This window comes from Phanerochaete carnosa, assembly GCF_000300595.1.
Source record: "Phanerochaete carnosa HHB-10118-sp unplaced genomic scaffold PHACAscaffold_10, whole genome shotgun sequence".
NCBI classification, from domain to species: Eukaryota; Fungi; Basidiomycota; class Agaricomycetes; order Polyporales; family Phanerochaetaceae; genus Phanerochaete; species Phanerochaete carnosa.
The window spans coordinates 1,657,337-1,672,665 of record NW_006767637.1 but is presented as its reverse complement, the minus strand read 5'-3'; the positions used below and the strand labels follow the sequence as shown (position 1 = coordinate 1,672,665).

The following is a 15,329-nucleotide window of genomic DNA, read 5'->3' as shown; positions in this document are numbered from 1 at the left end:
TCCGGCATTGACATACTAGATGATCTTCGCCTTCAGCAGAGGCTTTAGGGCCTCTGTGCATCTAGGCAGATGGTAAGTTATCTTGAGATGATTATCTATCAACAGTATACAATGATTTATCTTGCGCATGGGTGGGAAAACTCTAGGAACATCACTCGTGATGTCCTTGAACTCTTCAAACAACTTGTGCCACTTAGCGTCCAAGTCTGTATTATTAAGGAGAGAGATAAACTCCCCTCAAGGGGGAATATATGCTCCCTGGGCCTTAGGCATGGTGATCCCATCCTCAGGCTCAGTTACTCTTGCTTTTTTCTTTTTTTTGCCAAAGCATGCTTGGCCATTGGAGCGTAGCATGCTTTGGTGGAGTTTGTAGTTTTTGTGACCATGGACTTGGCCGTAAACAAAGTACGGTTGTACTTGCCATACGCAGCCATTGCGAGCCCCTTAGGGCTTGTGCTGTTGAGTCAGTGTTGCTCCAATTGGAGACTGTTTGCCAGTTCCCAATCATCAACAGTCTTGATAGCGACCATCTTCGAGTTCTCTCATGATAACAAGGCAGTCGGACAGCGTTGCGTCTGTCTGTCACCCAGAATGTGGTTCCGTTGAGTTTGTTGTTTGGTAGGCCCATCTTCTTTCCCTTCAAGCGCATGTAGGGTGGTGGAGCCTATGCAAATGATGTAGTCACAGAAGTTCAGGACCATCCCAACATCCTGCATGATCTGGGTCCCTATGATCAGATCATAGTGATCTAGAGATGCAACGTCAAAGTAAAAGTTGTGCATGGTGGGACCAATAGGTATGGGCAGCTGCATGCCATAGCGAATCTTCGACCACGAACCTGAACAACCCAGTTGTAGGATGATAGGGTTTGACAATGGGAAAGGCTTAAATTCTGTGACTTTAGCGAAGTTGGAGCTTACGGCATTGATCATGCTGCCGGTGTTGATAAAAATGTATGCCTCGAGGTTGTTAATCTTGAGGTACACCCTCATTGTCTTCCCTTGTGCTGCCAGGCACTCCTGGGCTGTTAACGTGGCCTTCATGGACGAGCGATCACCGAAGGTCTTGGTTATTGTGCAGAACATATGGTTGCTCTTGTCTTCGTTGTAGTACTCATCATTAGAGAACTTGTACAGTTCCAGAGAAGGGGCAGGCTCAGAATGATCTTCAATAATCTCCTCGTAGCATGTGCGCTCAATGAGGTCTTGACTCTCTGCAATCGTGGGGACTGTCTGCTCAGGATCAAATAGCCTGGCCATGATACGTCCTTCTGGATGCTGTGCGGTGACCCTGCTGTGTATACAACAGGTTATTTTGTGGCGACGATTATTGCGCATATTAAAATACTTGATAACCAAGCTCATAGAGTCATCTGAAATACACATGTCAATAGCGCACACTAGAGTTTGCACTTCTTCTCTAAGTGCCATATTGTTGAGGTAGCAATTCTCAAACAATACATTCAGTGCATTGGCACGCAGTATGAGGTTGTGATAACTATTCCTCATGCCCTCCAGCTTGTTTTGCTCAGTCTGATCAAGAGAAACATCTGTGAACGTTTGAACAAACTGGATGCCAAAGAGCGTAGGCTTCCCGAGCCGAAGTTCGGCCATTGTTTCAGAGGCTCGACGCATGGCGTCACATCGTCAACGTGACGCCCTCACTCACTCAGCCTCAATGTTGCTTATGAGAGAACTGAGAGTAGCATTGGTTCTCTTGAGATGGTGTCAAATATGCTCAACAAATTGGTCATGGGACATAAGGTCTGAGAGGGCTAGCACGTCTTCCAAGTTGATTGTCCCCATAATCTCATTATGCTCTTTGTTCCAGTGAATAGGCATATAACCAGCCATGTTTATTGCCTGGTTAAACATTACATGGGACAGGGTGTCAGGATCTGCCATGTTAGTGGGTAGTGTAGGAGAATCCGGACTAATCATAGCCTCTGGATCCTGCGTGCTAACCAGTTCATTATCGAGCATGACTGTTGGCTGCTCAGAAGGTCCGGCACCATTGTCAGGTGTAGATCGCTGCCAGTCTGCAATGTTTATTGCATTGAACTTGTAGACAGATTCGGGCTTAGAGGAAAGTATATTCTCCTCTGATTCAGACTCATATTGTGAGCCTATCACTCTGGACGAGTGTCCACTATCTGAAGCGTAGTCGGGAGAGGCACCTGCTTCCAGGTGTCCTCTGTCTGACACTTCAGTGTTCTCGTCCCTTTCTTCACTGTCATCTCATTCATTATGAGGAAGAGAGCCAGTAGCCTGGTCTGCTTTCTCACTGCCTTCGTTCATAACGTCAAGGTGTCTTAGAGACTGTTTGTTAGCCATTGAGCACTCAGGGTTTGAGGTGTAGTGGCTGGTGCAGTTGTATTGGTAGCACACTACCTTGAACTTATTAACTAGCGCAGCCTTAGCCTCATCCTGATTGGGTTGGTTTGAGGATGGACGCAGATGATCTCATCACTCACGTCAGTCTCTATGGCCATCACTGTCACGTTCAGGTCATTCGCGAGAGCACTGCGGCCTTTCCCTACACTGATTGTAAGAGAAAAAACTAGATCGATTTTCTGAGGACCGCATTGACGACTCTCAATCACTGCAAAAAGGTGCATCACTTTGGGTCTTCGAAGATGACAGTGCTGCCACAAGCCGTAGGCTCACAACTTTTGCAATACATCCATTAAGAGACCACGCAGGAAGTGTTGCAATACTTTGTAGGTTGTCTCTATAGGACTGTCAGCAGGCACCTTGTATTAGCACTACCTCGCTCGGCAGCCTATGACATGAAGGCGATCTGTCGGGCCTTGAACGTTGCCATGACATACATCCTGATATAGTCTAGAACATTGGAGACTCACCTTACTCGGTCAGTATACATGAGACTGGCGTAATAACAGTAGAATAAGGTTCATCTGAGTAGTTGCAGCTGATCTCTGCTTAGCATGGCATGCTCAGTGTACTAAAAGCGGTATGATATGTTCGAATACACTAAAACAAACTTATTTCTGCAGAAAACATATATTGATGTTAGTCATGGACTTTTTTTATTTCATTGTAGCTTTATGTGCACTGCCTGTACATATAATTTACAATATAAACATGTCTCTATACCACTCACCGGCTCAGACTTGTTACTAGTAGCACCAGTACATGACGTGCAGCAACACGTCTATTGTAGCATACAAGCGTGTGGTTCTATATGCGAGAGCATACGTAGATGCATACTCACTTTTCTCTGTCAGCAGCACTTTTCAAACTTGCTCTGCTGACCAGTGACGCGAGTGCAGCCGACGCCAAAGTGTAAGCATCCAACGTTCAAATTCTGCTAAGTCTTACTCTCCATCCTAACTTGCTCACAGGGGGTCGTATAGCATATGGGTGACAATGTTATATGTCAATATCATAGTGTATTGGGCCAAACATATACTACACTAATGTTGTATATTGCTAACTGTCATCTTCATTGTCTGAGGACTTGAACCTCTGTATACGCAAGTCATCGTCTGAGTCTCCAAAACACCCTGCTAGCGAGCCTTCGTCCTCGACCTCCAATTCACTTGCCTCGCTCATGATAACATGAGTCTTGTCAATACCTCTCTCAGTGAGACCTTCTACCAGCTCGTTGAACATGTCAGACACATCGTACGAGCCTGCGGGCAATTCTGCCACAGCAACAGCCTTCCTCAGAGACTGCTTCTTTGGAGACGTCCACAGGGTATGAAACTTTGCTTTTAGCCGGCGGCAGTAGGAAGCCTGCCGGGCGGCGTATGCCATACGACCTTGGAGTTCAATGTCAGAGGTGCTGTAGTTCCCTGCTTGACCTTCATGCACGTCCCGCAGAAGGGCTTCGTGCTCAAGTGATTCCATTGTACGTTTCTTCTCCTTTGTGAGCCACAAACATTCCTCCTTGTAGCGTAAATGGTGCGCTCTTGCACAGATGAGCTTGTTGCAAAGGGCTAAACAATGCAGAGCCAAGAAATTATCAGTACAAGAGAAGGATTAAAGTAGTAAGTCACGCACCTGGGGCCATTCCCTCTAGCTCTCCCATGAGACCGGCATTGTCTGCTCCAAGCCAGATCCAAGATGTCGTCCTTCGTCCTTCAGAGACATGCTTCTTCTTCTTTGGCGGCTTTTGCTGTTTCGACTTTAAGATCCGTTTGCGCTTTTTTCCTTGTTTGCACAGCTCTTCATCTATGTGCTTATCTTGGTCTTCGTCGTCAGATCCTAGGCCATCGTTGTACAACACCGCCTTTGTGTTGATAGGGTCGTCCTCCTTGTACAGAGTGTGCACATCTTCTGGCTTGAGAACTTGCCATGTCTTCTGCCAGTCTCTGCTGCCTGCCAAAGCGCACTTCGCCCTCCACCCAGCACGGTATTTCTCAGCAAATGCCCTGATCTTTGCCTTGTTAATGAGGAGCTGACCTCAAGTCCAAGTGCAGTGCTTTTAGTGGCAAACATTCCGGTTCTTGAACGCAACAAGCCGGGTCTTCACATGGAGCTGCGCCCGTAGCTTGTCCAGGCTGTCATGTAGCTGAGCATCACGAAGACACTCTTTGATCTCTGCAAGACCTTGTGAGCACAAGGCGAGATCTGTCTCGTCTAGCTTGTAAGGGAGGAAGAGCCTTTGATCTTCGGGCTGCTCACGGAAGGCATCCAACAGAGTAAGATGTGAACCAGAGGCGACAGCAGCAGTACGCGCACGTAGAAGGGCATCTTGCTCCCTATGCGCTACGAGCAATGGCACGATGGGCATGTAGATCAACTGGACCTCTCTGATGGTGGTGATGCACCGCCGAATTGCTGTCTGCTTCTCAACTAGCTCAGCAGTCTGCACTGCTGTGCTGCACATTTTCTTAGGGTACTCCAAGTGAAATCGGTGCCTTTGAAAATTTGATTACCTGAGTACACAGTCTAACAAAGAACACCTTACTGATGATCTTCTATCTCCAATAACTCGATGACCATATTTGCAGGACTGATGTGGTGAAGGGGCAGGTCTCCATTTTGAACGGTGCGGTCTTCCTCTTCCATCAGCTGCAGGTGAATATCAGCCTCAGTCATGCCTGCAGTAGTGCACATTAGCTCGGTCATGGCAAAGCGGTTTGTGTACGGACCTGGAATTTCTCTGTTGTATGGGTCTGGCAGGGAAGGATTGTTCTCGTATGGTTCAACTTATGTTGTCCACGCCTCAACATGTTGTCTGGTGAGGCACTGGCAGAACCCATCAAAGATAGACGACTGGACAGCGGAGTCCTTACGGGCTTTGTGGGTTTTCTTGTTCAACATCTTGCCTGCATTGTTGTTGTCATTTCAGAAAGCCAACTTAAGGTAAATAACTTTGCTTACCTATATCAACATATTTCCTAATATTCACATAGTTGAGATGGTTTTCTAAGGTGTCTTCACGGGACCTGGGGCCCATCTCACGTGTACTTGAGGACGTCTGGTTGTGGCGCGCCCACAAGCGTTCAATCTCCTCACCATTGGTACACCCTGCACCTCGCATGTAGTTGAGAGAATATTGTGTATGGCTCTGGACTTTGTGTGCGTTGAAATGATATTTGGGAATTGCGTAGCGCAGATCACCCTCAGGCAAGTCAATTTTCATGCGTGCGGGTAGTTGCCCCAAACGTTCATAGAGATGGACGGACCACTGACATGCGATATCATAGGACAGCAGCAAGGGAGGGAAGTCTTTGTAGTGTGACAGAACCGAAGCGACGATATAATCCATGTTACAGTACCTAGAAAAATAGTCAGCATCAGCATCGCTGAACAGTGGATGGTGCATACCTCTCCCCCTTCTGGAGGTCTCCGACTCCAGTCGGCAGTATGAATCCATACCTGCCGTCAATTGCCATGCCAACTCCAGTAGCAGTGAGACCCTTGCTGAAGTGCCGGTCTGCCTGAGACAGGGCTTGCAAACCAGTGCAAGTGAAGATCTAGCGGCCACGTCAGCAGGCGCTATCAACAGGTGATTGAATAAAGCTCGCCTCTTCCTCCTTTGCATATGCCAGGACATGCTCCTTGTACTCTTTTCCGCTTACAAAAAATCCCCAGCCCGGGCCGAGAGGAGGGTCCCTGGCATCCAAAGAGACTGCACGGCGACGGAGCCAGAAATTGGCATCAATCGCGGTCACCATCGTGTATACCAATCTAGACAAAGATTAGTATAAGCCTTCGTAACATCAGTTTGAGACTTACTTCAATTTATCTGAGACATTACTCCAATTGTCCGGCAGGTTGAAGCCTGGGCGCAGACAAGCCGGGAATCTGATGCACAGCTCACCTGGTTTCATCGCATTCACTCCACCCGGTTTGTGGCCGCGACTGGCACGCTTGAGCATCCTGATGTGTCTTCATTCACGCACGAAGCGCATGAAGGATTTCAAGCAGTCCTATGAACGGCAGATCACCGTTGTAATGGCGGAAGGCTTGACCAAACTTACATAGCTCACACCAAGCTTCAGATTGTCAGTAAGGTACTGCAGGCTTAGATAATAATTGTATGGTGTGATCTTGCCTTAGAGCGTGAGCATGCTGAAGTGTTCGAGTACACAGTAGGTAAAGCACGTGGTAGGATCGGAGAGGGTGGCAGGGTACAGTTCATAGCGTAACAGTTGTTGAATAGTGTCACCAGCTTCATGAAAATGATTGCACTTGCAATATCGTATGGAGATGGAATGAATACCATTTGTGTGAACCACTACGAAGTCACGTGGCCCAAGTCTCGGGTTGATACAGGCAACATCAGGAGGGTGGCCAACTTGAAAGACCAGGCCAAGGTCTTTCAGTGTGATTTTGTCGAAGAACTGGCCGTTCCAACGCTGATACATGCTGTTAACACCAAGTATGAAGGGTACCAAAGAGACATCACTGACCTGCACACAATGAAATGGGTTGGTGGCATGCACCAAGATGCAACAGCTATCACACAACAATGCTTCACTAACACAGTCTTTACACTGCAAGAGAGCCTCGCTGGCACTCTCACTTGGGCACCAGGAGCAATGAGACGTATCGTTCCCTCTGAGCCCTTCTGCACGCAGTAGTTCAGACAAAAAATCGTTGTGATGTGACGACCACTCAGCAAGGAAAGCATCGTGCTCTTGTAATTATAGAATGTGAGTCGCAATCCAGTGCATCTAAGTGGCATTTAACTGACTGTAGTGGTGAAAAACTTGCTTGGAAGCCGATCAGGGTGCTCTTCAACCATGTTACAATTCTTGTCCACAGGGGGGCCCAAGTCAAAGTCAGGGTCGTATATGATGACTGAGTTGTTATCCTCATGTTGACGTGCTTGCTTTAACAGTTGCTCAGGAGATGGCAGAGAAATGAAAAATGAGTGTCTGTGTTGAGCAACACCACGACGATCAGAAGAAAGTGAGCTGACAAAGGTGTACACTTCGTGCTCAGAGAGTAGGGAGTCGTCCATCATGAACGAGGGTGTTGGCTTATCGACTTTTGCTGTTCATTTTGGCATTGCGCAGTTGGATGTCAGTGGGGTACAGCAGCGGGATACATGACAAGATGGTATTAATTTTTGAGGGATGGTAGCACCAACCAGATAGCTCCATCCTTACTGTCTTCGTAAGGCCACTAGCTGTCAGTGCTGCAATGTGCTCGTGGGTACGCGCAAAGGTGCCACGGTATGTGGCACGCATTGCAGCCGGCCTGTTCGGCAAAGGGTTAGAATAAGTACTCGCCTCCTAAGTATAGCTACACACCAGACAGCTGAGCAGTTTGAGTTGAGCCTAAATGACATCTTGTGAAGCTGGCAAGACAGATGTTCACGCAGAACATCCACATGCCCTAAGTGCCGTGATAGGTGGCATGTATTGTACATTGTCTGTTCATTGCTGTATTAGTATAGCCATCCAACTTCGAGAAGCAGCTACGCACCAGAGGGCTGGGTGATCAAGATATTGACAGCTGGCAAAAGTGGCAGAACAGGTGTTTGCATGCAGCATGTCTGCAGCCTTCAAGCACAAAATGTCGGGAGGTGAGTCTCGCACAGTACTACAGTCCTAAAAGGTGGATTGTCAGCCCTAGAACAAGCCTGAATGTTGCGCGGTGCTTACAGAACTCTTTGTGGGCGTGACATGACTAGAACGCTGCAGCTTCTCCTGCGCATGCAGAGGCACAGATGGGTATGACAGAGAACATGATGGCTGCCAAGGGCAATCTGTCATGAGAGGTGCAGAGACATGAATGCCAAATTGAGTAGCTCAGGGACCAAATAAGGTGGCAGGCTGTCGTGGCTACGAGCTCGAACGGTCAGAGCTTAAACCACCTTCCAAACATAGTAATTGTGTTTGGTATGGCGCATCATATTCTGTTGTTCTACCTGATGACCTGGACTCCTAGGCATTGTATAGGCATTGTGTAACAGTATATAAACTTCAGTCAAATTAGTATTATATCTCTCAGAGCAAACTTGAGCTCGCAGGTTTGCTGTGCTGCAAACAACTGTTGAGTAGTAGTATGAGCAACTCAGATGCCACTAGACCAGCAATCTAGACTGACTCATGCGTGGACTAACATACAGAGCTGAATTGATAAGTGAATTCTACGGCCCTACAGTATCAAGCTAGTATGTGATTCGTAGAATATAATATTCCTTGTACTGCCTTCTGGTGCAGTTTGGTAGAGGCTTCACACAAGGACAGCAGCTTCACACATGCAGGTCATCAATCAGACACGGATGCCTCAGTACATGCCTAGTACAACTGTTAATGCTGCTATACAAGTACTTGCAAAGTTGATACATACTATATAGGCAAGGAGAAATGCAGCAATGTCGAGCAAAATCTTATCCGATACCTGTGTTACCACAAGTTGGAGCACCATTGGTCCGTGCAAGAGTAACTGATCTGTGCATACTGCTCTTGTGTAGTATCCATTGTACCTTCTGCCATCCTGTAGCCTCTTTCATAAGTACTGCTTTTGATACTGATGAGGTACATATCCAAATGGCACTGCATGATTGAAATACATTTTGGTGCAGCAACTGCCATGATATTTATGAGATCTTGTTTACAGAGACTCCTGCAGCTGCAGAAAGGTCTGTTTGCCGTGCTGCAGCTCAGGATACTAGTATGACCCCCATATAAGTGGCTCTGTGGCATGTATGTAAATGTAAATGCATGTTACATGACTATGCCTGATGTTGTTCATGCTCCTTCATGAGAGGGGCAGCATTTTGTGTCTGAAATTGCGATATATGGACCTCTCTAACAATCATACCAAGTCCAGGCTAGCTATGTTCTACGGCATGTGTACTACACACAAAACATAGTGTTAATGGTCTATAAATCATAAAATAAATACAGAAACAGATCTGCACAACTTTGAGACCTTAAAAATAAACCCCCTACCTTGTACCTTAGGTAGTATCCTAGGATAACTGGATTATATTAGGCGCAGACCAGTTAATTGAATTGATTTGATGCTCAAACTTGTTTGTCAGTGTAGCGTAGAATTGCAACTATACAGGCTCGGGAATTTGTCAAGTGTACACCATGTGATCTAATGAGCTACCCAGGAAGTTTGACATTGTCTTATTAACAGAACATGGCTGTGCAAGAGATGAGCTGTTCATTGCCTATTACCTACCATGGTTTGCCTATCTCATGTATTGTCTAGTAGCACAGGTAATATTTACCAGATTTGAAAGCTTCGCTTGTAGTATTCATGCAGCAATATGCACCGATGCAGTCACAGTGAGTATGCACCGGCAGACGACGCAGACGAATGGCAGCATAGCGACACCTTTGAAATAGCAGACCTGCACATTGCAATCATTGATGTTGTACGCAATGTGTTGCTATGTGCCATCCATGCTCTGTCCCATCTGCAGATCAAAATTTGATCCGAGTCATTTTGAGCCAATTTCTCACGAGAGCTATGATTGGGAAAAACAAGGATGCGTACATATATTCTACAAATAGACAGGCAGGTATATACAGCAACAACAAGACTATTTAAAACATTTGTCCAAGGCAATAAACAATACGTTTGGTTCAAGAAATGATGCACTTGGTTGCGCCACTGTCAGCTAGCATTTTCACAGCCATCTGATCTCACCCTGTGCGCCCAGCAGCTCCATCATCTCTTGGGCATATGGTCAAAAAGAGCATGGAAACATCAGAGCATCGGGGTCAGAACTCCAATTGGCCACGGCGGTTGGCCTACGCAGTGATTATTACCTACAAAGGTAAGAGAAAAAATGCTGCTTACTGGTCATTGTAGATGCCAGGCCTAATGCCACGTATAACAGCATAGACCCAGATGTCAACTTGTGGCTTGCCTACAAAGACCCACGATGGAGACAGGGAGGAAGGTGATGGTGCCAAAATAGTCGAGGGAGGCAGTGTAGAAACGTCCTGCAGTGGGACAGGGTTGAGCAGTAGGGATGAGGGGCCAAAAGTGCCCAAATTGCTCACCGATGGAGCCCAGCTCCTAGATGCCAAGTGCTCGGCAGTTGGAAGAGGGCATCGGCAAGAATGGCCAAACATATCGAAGCCGTAGAGCACATCCTGTGCACTCGATGCAGGGCAAGTGGATGGTGGCGGTGGCCATGATGAGGGGACCGGGCGACTGCTTGGAGAATGGGGGGACGATGGTGGTGCGAACGGTGGCGGTGATGTAGGCCATGGCAGTGATGTGGTTGGCTGCGAAGAAGAAGATGGTGGTGGTCTTGACGACACAAATGGTGCTGTCGGAGGGGTGTCACGAAGCATTTGAATAAAGCGGTGTGGAACTGCTGGCCAGTAGACGGTGGCAGAGAAGCCATTCAGCCCAGCCTTGTGGTTCTCACCAGTGACAGGTGGATCCATGCTGAACGTGGGAATGGCTGCAGGAGCGGCAGGCATGGGAGCAGGAGCAGGGCCCGTGGGAGCAGAGGGAGCACGTGCAGACTTTGCACCAGGCGCGGTGTGTGTGGGCGTTACACCAGGTGTGGTGCGTGCGGGTGTTGCACTAGGCGCGGTGCGTGCAGTGTGTGTGGTGCGTGTGGATGTCAAACCGGCAGCGGCATGTGTGGTACACGTAGGCAGTGAACTGGTGGCAGGAGCAGGGCTAGCAGCAGGGCTAGAGCTGGAGCCAGAGCTGGCGTCAAAAGACGGGCCAGCAGCGGAGGAGGGGCCAGCAGTGAGAACAGAGCCAGCAGCAGGAGCCATTGTGTCAAGTTCCAGGCCATTTGCGGCAGTTGCATTGATGACAAGGGGAGCCGGAGGAGCCTCTTTGGGGCAGAAGCCAGGGAGGGCAAAGTCAGTGACCGAGTGGGGCAAAATTGGTCCATGCATCCGGCCATTGATGCAGGCATTGATCTAAGCCCGGAATGCGTGGCAAAATTCCTTATAGCTTTGGTTCGCCGCATGCGAGTGTCCGGTTATCCATGACTGGGCCAGCAGCCTGGGCCCGGGATCAGATTGTAGGAATCATTTATACTTTAGTAAGTGACTTACCAATTTGTGGTGATCCCAGTGAATCTGCCATTTGTGATGACATGCCACTTGCCACACCAGTGGAACCCCACCCGAGGGGTCGGATCATGCTGATACTGAACAGGCAGCATGGCCGTACTGCTGATTACAGTACGCATGGAACCACCTCACATGCATAAATTATCGTAAAATGTCATTGAAGGTTGTATGTACTATATGCTGGCTCGCTGCATGTCATTGACAAGTTGATTGACATCGTCCCTGCCACTGCCACCACTACCTCCAGCACCATCACTGTCTTATGCATTGTCGCCCTGTTCACTGCTGCTTGTGTGATTGCTGCACTCTTGCTGAGTCGGGTTGCCATCTGCATTGCTGTTGAAGCTGGAACTGTCAGAGTAGTCGCCTGTGGAAGGAAAGCGGCGGCACAAGTGTTCATTTCTATTGTCATCACGACCAGCACCAGAGGAGGCGAAAGAGCCTGGCATTGTTATGCAGAGGGAGGTTGAGAGTTGGGGAGAAAGCGTGTTGGGATGCGAGACCTGCTGGACATGTTATTTATACCTGATTAATCAAGGTTTATGATGTACTCACTGAAGAGGAAATGAGTTTGCACATTTAGGAATGGGAGTTCCTGAAGTAGAAATCATATGAGCATGGGCAGAAGAACAAAGTTATACAAACAAACAAACAGAGCAAAGCGTTGCTCACCTTTTGCAGGGGCGAGACTTGGCTGTCGTACACGCGGGTCGCCATACTGTCAATGGAGCAGAAATCCCCCTTGCACTCACCACACTGTTCACCCTTTGAAAGTGAACAGACGCAACATACACATACCTTCGACATGGATTCGGCCAAGCAGGAGACAGAGAAAGAGGCCGACAAAGATATTGAAGGAGCACGAGAGGAACCAGAGGACAATGTTGATGGCAAGGAAGCGGATCATGACGAAAGCAAAGAGGAGGATGATGAATTTGAGGACAACGAAGATGAGGAATCCAAACCTGAACCTGATGAACCACTGGTCATAGCAGTGGGCAGAAAAGTGAAGGCAATGGGCACTAAGAGGAACGTTCGCCGCGGCAACCCCAGCTGCTTTGTTGGCAAGCCGTACAAATACCTGGTGCAGTACAAGGATGAGTACAACAGGATTCCAAAGAAGGGTAAAGGGAGAAACAAGAGGATTGGGAACTTCTGGCACCTGATCATCTCTGGATTTTGGCAATGTTTCGATCCTTCGATGTTTGAGGATATTGCTGGCTCAAAGGATAAAGAGGGAATTATCAAGACAATAAACAAGGTGAGTGTTGCAGCTATTGGAATAACCACAACTTACACATTGAGCAGAGTATCAAGAGGTTCTCACGATGGCGCGCGTGGGCTGCTACAGCTGACACGAACAACCCGTGGCAGCCGCTGTTGTCCCAACTCCGGAAACCAACAGGCTCTAAGCCGAGGTGCACTCCCGGCTGGCTGCAGTTTGTGAGCATGGAGAAGGAGAGGGTACGCAATGCAGCGCTGCCTAGAAGCAACATAAACGTCAAAAATGTGTGTGCAAAAAAGATCTTCAAAGAAGAACTCACTGAGGAGAAGCGTCAGCATTACGAGGCCCTAGCTGACAGCATACTCGCAGACAAGTTGGAGCACTACAAAGCTGCGCAGCTGGGTTCTCCGTCTTCTGACTCTATCGAGCAGACGAAGTGAGTGATAGTGAGCTCTCAGGATGCCTCATTACTTACATGTCTCAGAGCATGCAACAGACTGGCGTCTGTACTGTCTCCTGTTCTGAAGATGGTCTCAGAATATACCAGAATGGAGGTGCTTACCTTAGTTGGAGTTCGATGGGTTTCTGAGATCAGCAACTTTGAGGCCAGAGCTGTTAATTTTGGAGAAATTCCAGGGGCGTTTCCAAAGAACTTTCTGCAGTGGGACCCCGACGCATTTAAGAAGGTGTTTTGCGGACAGATCACACTGTTCGCAAAGGAAGTTCGGAGTGAGTAGCAATTTGAACACGGGAATTTTATAGGTTGGCTAACTATACGATGGTACAGAGGCTAAGCTTCAAAAGGAGGCTGGCGCAGAGGGGTCACAAGCCCCGGTACCTGTAGGGCCCACGTCTTTGCATCAGACAGCTGCTGCAGGCTCCTCTGCTCAACGTTCAGTGCACACGTTCTCCTTGTCCCCTGCTGCGCAAGCTTCTCCCGCTTGTTTCTCTCCATCGCCTTTGCTAGATCTGGAAGAAGAAGAAAGACGTGCGAGCATAGAAGATGAGCCCGAGCTCACTTTGCCTGAAGGTGCAAACATCGATTTGTCTGTGCTCAAACAATTGGTGTATGCACTGGAGCCCGGCCCAAGATGTGCTGATATTGAGAGCTTAAATGGGCTCGCTCTCACGGCTCCCTTCAAATGGGCTCACGAGGCAACTATTGCCAGCAATCGCCAGCTCATTGCATCACTTGGCCTGAACAATGGCCTGTTCAGCCCCCCTTGCGATGGTGTGAAGCGGCCCAGGCCAAAGTCTAGGCCAAAGCCAAAGCTGAAGCTGACTGCGACAACCCAGCCTTGCAGGTCATCCACCAGGTTCAGCAAGAATGCTGCTGAAGCCTCAAACGCAGAAACGTCAGGAGAGCATTTGGCAGACCAGTCATCGCCTGACCCTCTTCAGAACCGCAGCACCACTCCTAGAAGCAGCTTAGTAGAGCCCTCCTCTGCACATAATGACAATGACGAGCCAAATGAGGTGTTATGCCTGGGGCCAGACCATGAGCACCGTGTATCTGAGAACCTACAAGCTGTCACAGTGAGCCCGGACTGACCCGACTTCATCTGGGAGCATTTCCCCCGCCTGATGCGAGAAGAATTACCACCTGCAGAAGCGGCGACATGACAGGATTGCATGCGGGCATGGGTTCAGCTTGAATCACTGTTCAGCTTTCAGAAGGCAGTAAGTGGCTCAGCCATTCTGCAACAGATCTAGCTAACAATCAATACAGAAAGTTGGGCTGCCATGTACTTCTCAACCTCCAGAGATTCAACATTGGATCTGGTATGCACGCGCTGATCACATCGTTCCTACTGACACTGCCCGCTATGCCGCAAAGTTCTGGCAATAGTGGGATGCCATTAATCCCACATGGCGCGAACACTAAAACAGTCACCTGGTACAAGGTGGCCAAGGCGACTGGTCACCGCTCTTCAAGCACAGCAACAACGGCTTTTTGACCGTGCTGTATGCCGCGATAGCGCTGTGTGACTCATCCGAGTCTAACGACTGGTCTGCTGCCTTGCAAAATATTTTGTGGGTTCTGAAGCAAGTAATTGCTGCAAAGCAGCAACAGGGGTATATTGTCATAGCTACTGCGCTCTGTACATGCTAACAATATACGCAGAATGAAACGCTCTGCAGAAGGTGGCGGGAACAGCAGAGACACAGCCACGGAGAATGCCGATGACACTGGCAAGAGCGCCGAAGAAGGCCGTAAGAGGGCTAGGCACAAGTAATGGTCACCACGTGTTTATTTTATGCCTGTTTGCCACTGTTTGCTCCTGTTTTGAATAATATAACACTGTTTCTGATGTAAATCTACCATTTGAGACAGTAGAACCCTTCTGGTACCAAAGACAACCATTTGCAGATATGTCGTGGCCACTTTGGGTACATTTATTGATGCAATTTGAAGTCCGCCAGGGCCACCGAACAGGCTGTCAATGAAGTACCAGAGCTTGTGAAGTATTGCAATACATTCTGTGGTCAGGATCAAAAATTATTGTGTTACTTTTTGGCCCAGGGGTGCTGCCACCACCTTCACCAACATTATGGATGCCTGTCGCTTCTGCCAAGTCTCTGCACTGGCATCAAGGTTCTCGATCTGAAGGG

General features: G+C 48.3%; 6 protein-coding genes across 6 annotated transcripts; 1 reads left to right on the top strand and 5 right to left on the bottom strand.

The window, feature by feature from the left end:
- Nucleotides 1-542: 542 nt before the first annotated feature.
- On the bottom strand, nucleotides 543-1,259 carry PHACADRAFT_200152 (uncharacterized protein; the record flags this gene model as incomplete). The annotated part of the gene is made up of 1 exon (XM_007400413.1): nucleotides 543-1,259. One exon carries the CDS (start codon nucleotides 1,257-1,259, stop codon nucleotides 543-545), a length of 717 nt encoding a protein of 238 aa, XP_007400475.1.
- A 3,199-nt stretch (nucleotides 1,260-4,458) lies between these two features.
- On the bottom strand, nucleotides 4,459-4,659 carry PHACADRAFT_61413 (uncharacterized protein; the record flags this gene model as incomplete). The annotated part of the gene is made up of 1 exon (XM_007400412.1): nucleotides 4,459-4,659. A coding segment is annotated over one exon (201 nt), but the record flags the coding sequence as incomplete, so codon positions are not given.
- A 518-nt stretch (nucleotides 4,660-5,177) lies between these two features.
- PHACADRAFT_165908 (uncharacterized protein) lies at nucleotides 5,178-6,352 on the bottom strand (the record flags this gene model as incomplete). Its single annotated transcript, XM_007400411.1, has 5 exons — nucleotides 5,178-5,296; nucleotides 5,352-5,749; nucleotides 5,799-5,947; nucleotides 6,026-6,161; nucleotides 6,210-6,352. The coding sequence occupies 5 exons, from the start codon at nucleotides 6,350-6,352 to the stop codon at nucleotides 5,178-5,180; spliced, it is 945 nt and encodes a 314-aa protein (XP_007400473.1).
- A 177-nt stretch (nucleotides 6,353-6,529) lies between these two features.
- PHACADRAFT_103109 (uncharacterized protein) lies at nucleotides 6,530-7,099 on the bottom strand (the record flags this gene model as incomplete). The annotated part of the gene is made up of 2 exons (XM_007400410.1): nucleotides 6,530-6,832; nucleotides 6,887-7,099. Coding segments are annotated over 2 exons (516 nt in total), but the record flags the coding sequence as incomplete, so codon positions are not given.
- A 3,141-nt stretch (nucleotides 7,100-10,240) lies between these two features.
- On the bottom strand, nucleotides 10,241-11,311 carry PHACADRAFT_200150 (uncharacterized protein; the record flags this gene model as incomplete). Its single annotated transcript, XM_007400409.1, has 1 exon — nucleotides 10,241-11,311. One exon carries the CDS (start codon nucleotides 11,309-11,311, stop codon nucleotides 10,241-10,243), a length of 1,071 nt encoding a protein of 356 aa, XP_007400471.1.
- A 985-nt stretch (nucleotides 11,312-12,296) lies between these two features.
- On the top strand, nucleotides 12,297-14,953 carry PHACADRAFT_32305 (uncharacterized protein; the record flags this gene model as incomplete). Its single annotated transcript, XM_007399937.1, has 9 exons — nucleotides 12,297-12,752; nucleotides 12,800-12,955; nucleotides 13,016-13,152; nucleotides 13,201-13,445; nucleotides 13,504-14,252; nucleotides 14,343-14,396; nucleotides 14,446-14,564; nucleotides 14,607-14,792; nucleotides 14,842-14,953. 9 exons carry the CDS (start codon nucleotides 12,297-12,299, stop codon nucleotides 14,951-14,953), a joined length of 2,214 nt encoding a protein of 737 aa, XP_007399999.1.
- Between the last annotated feature and the right edge of the window lie 376 nt (nucleotides 14,954-15,329).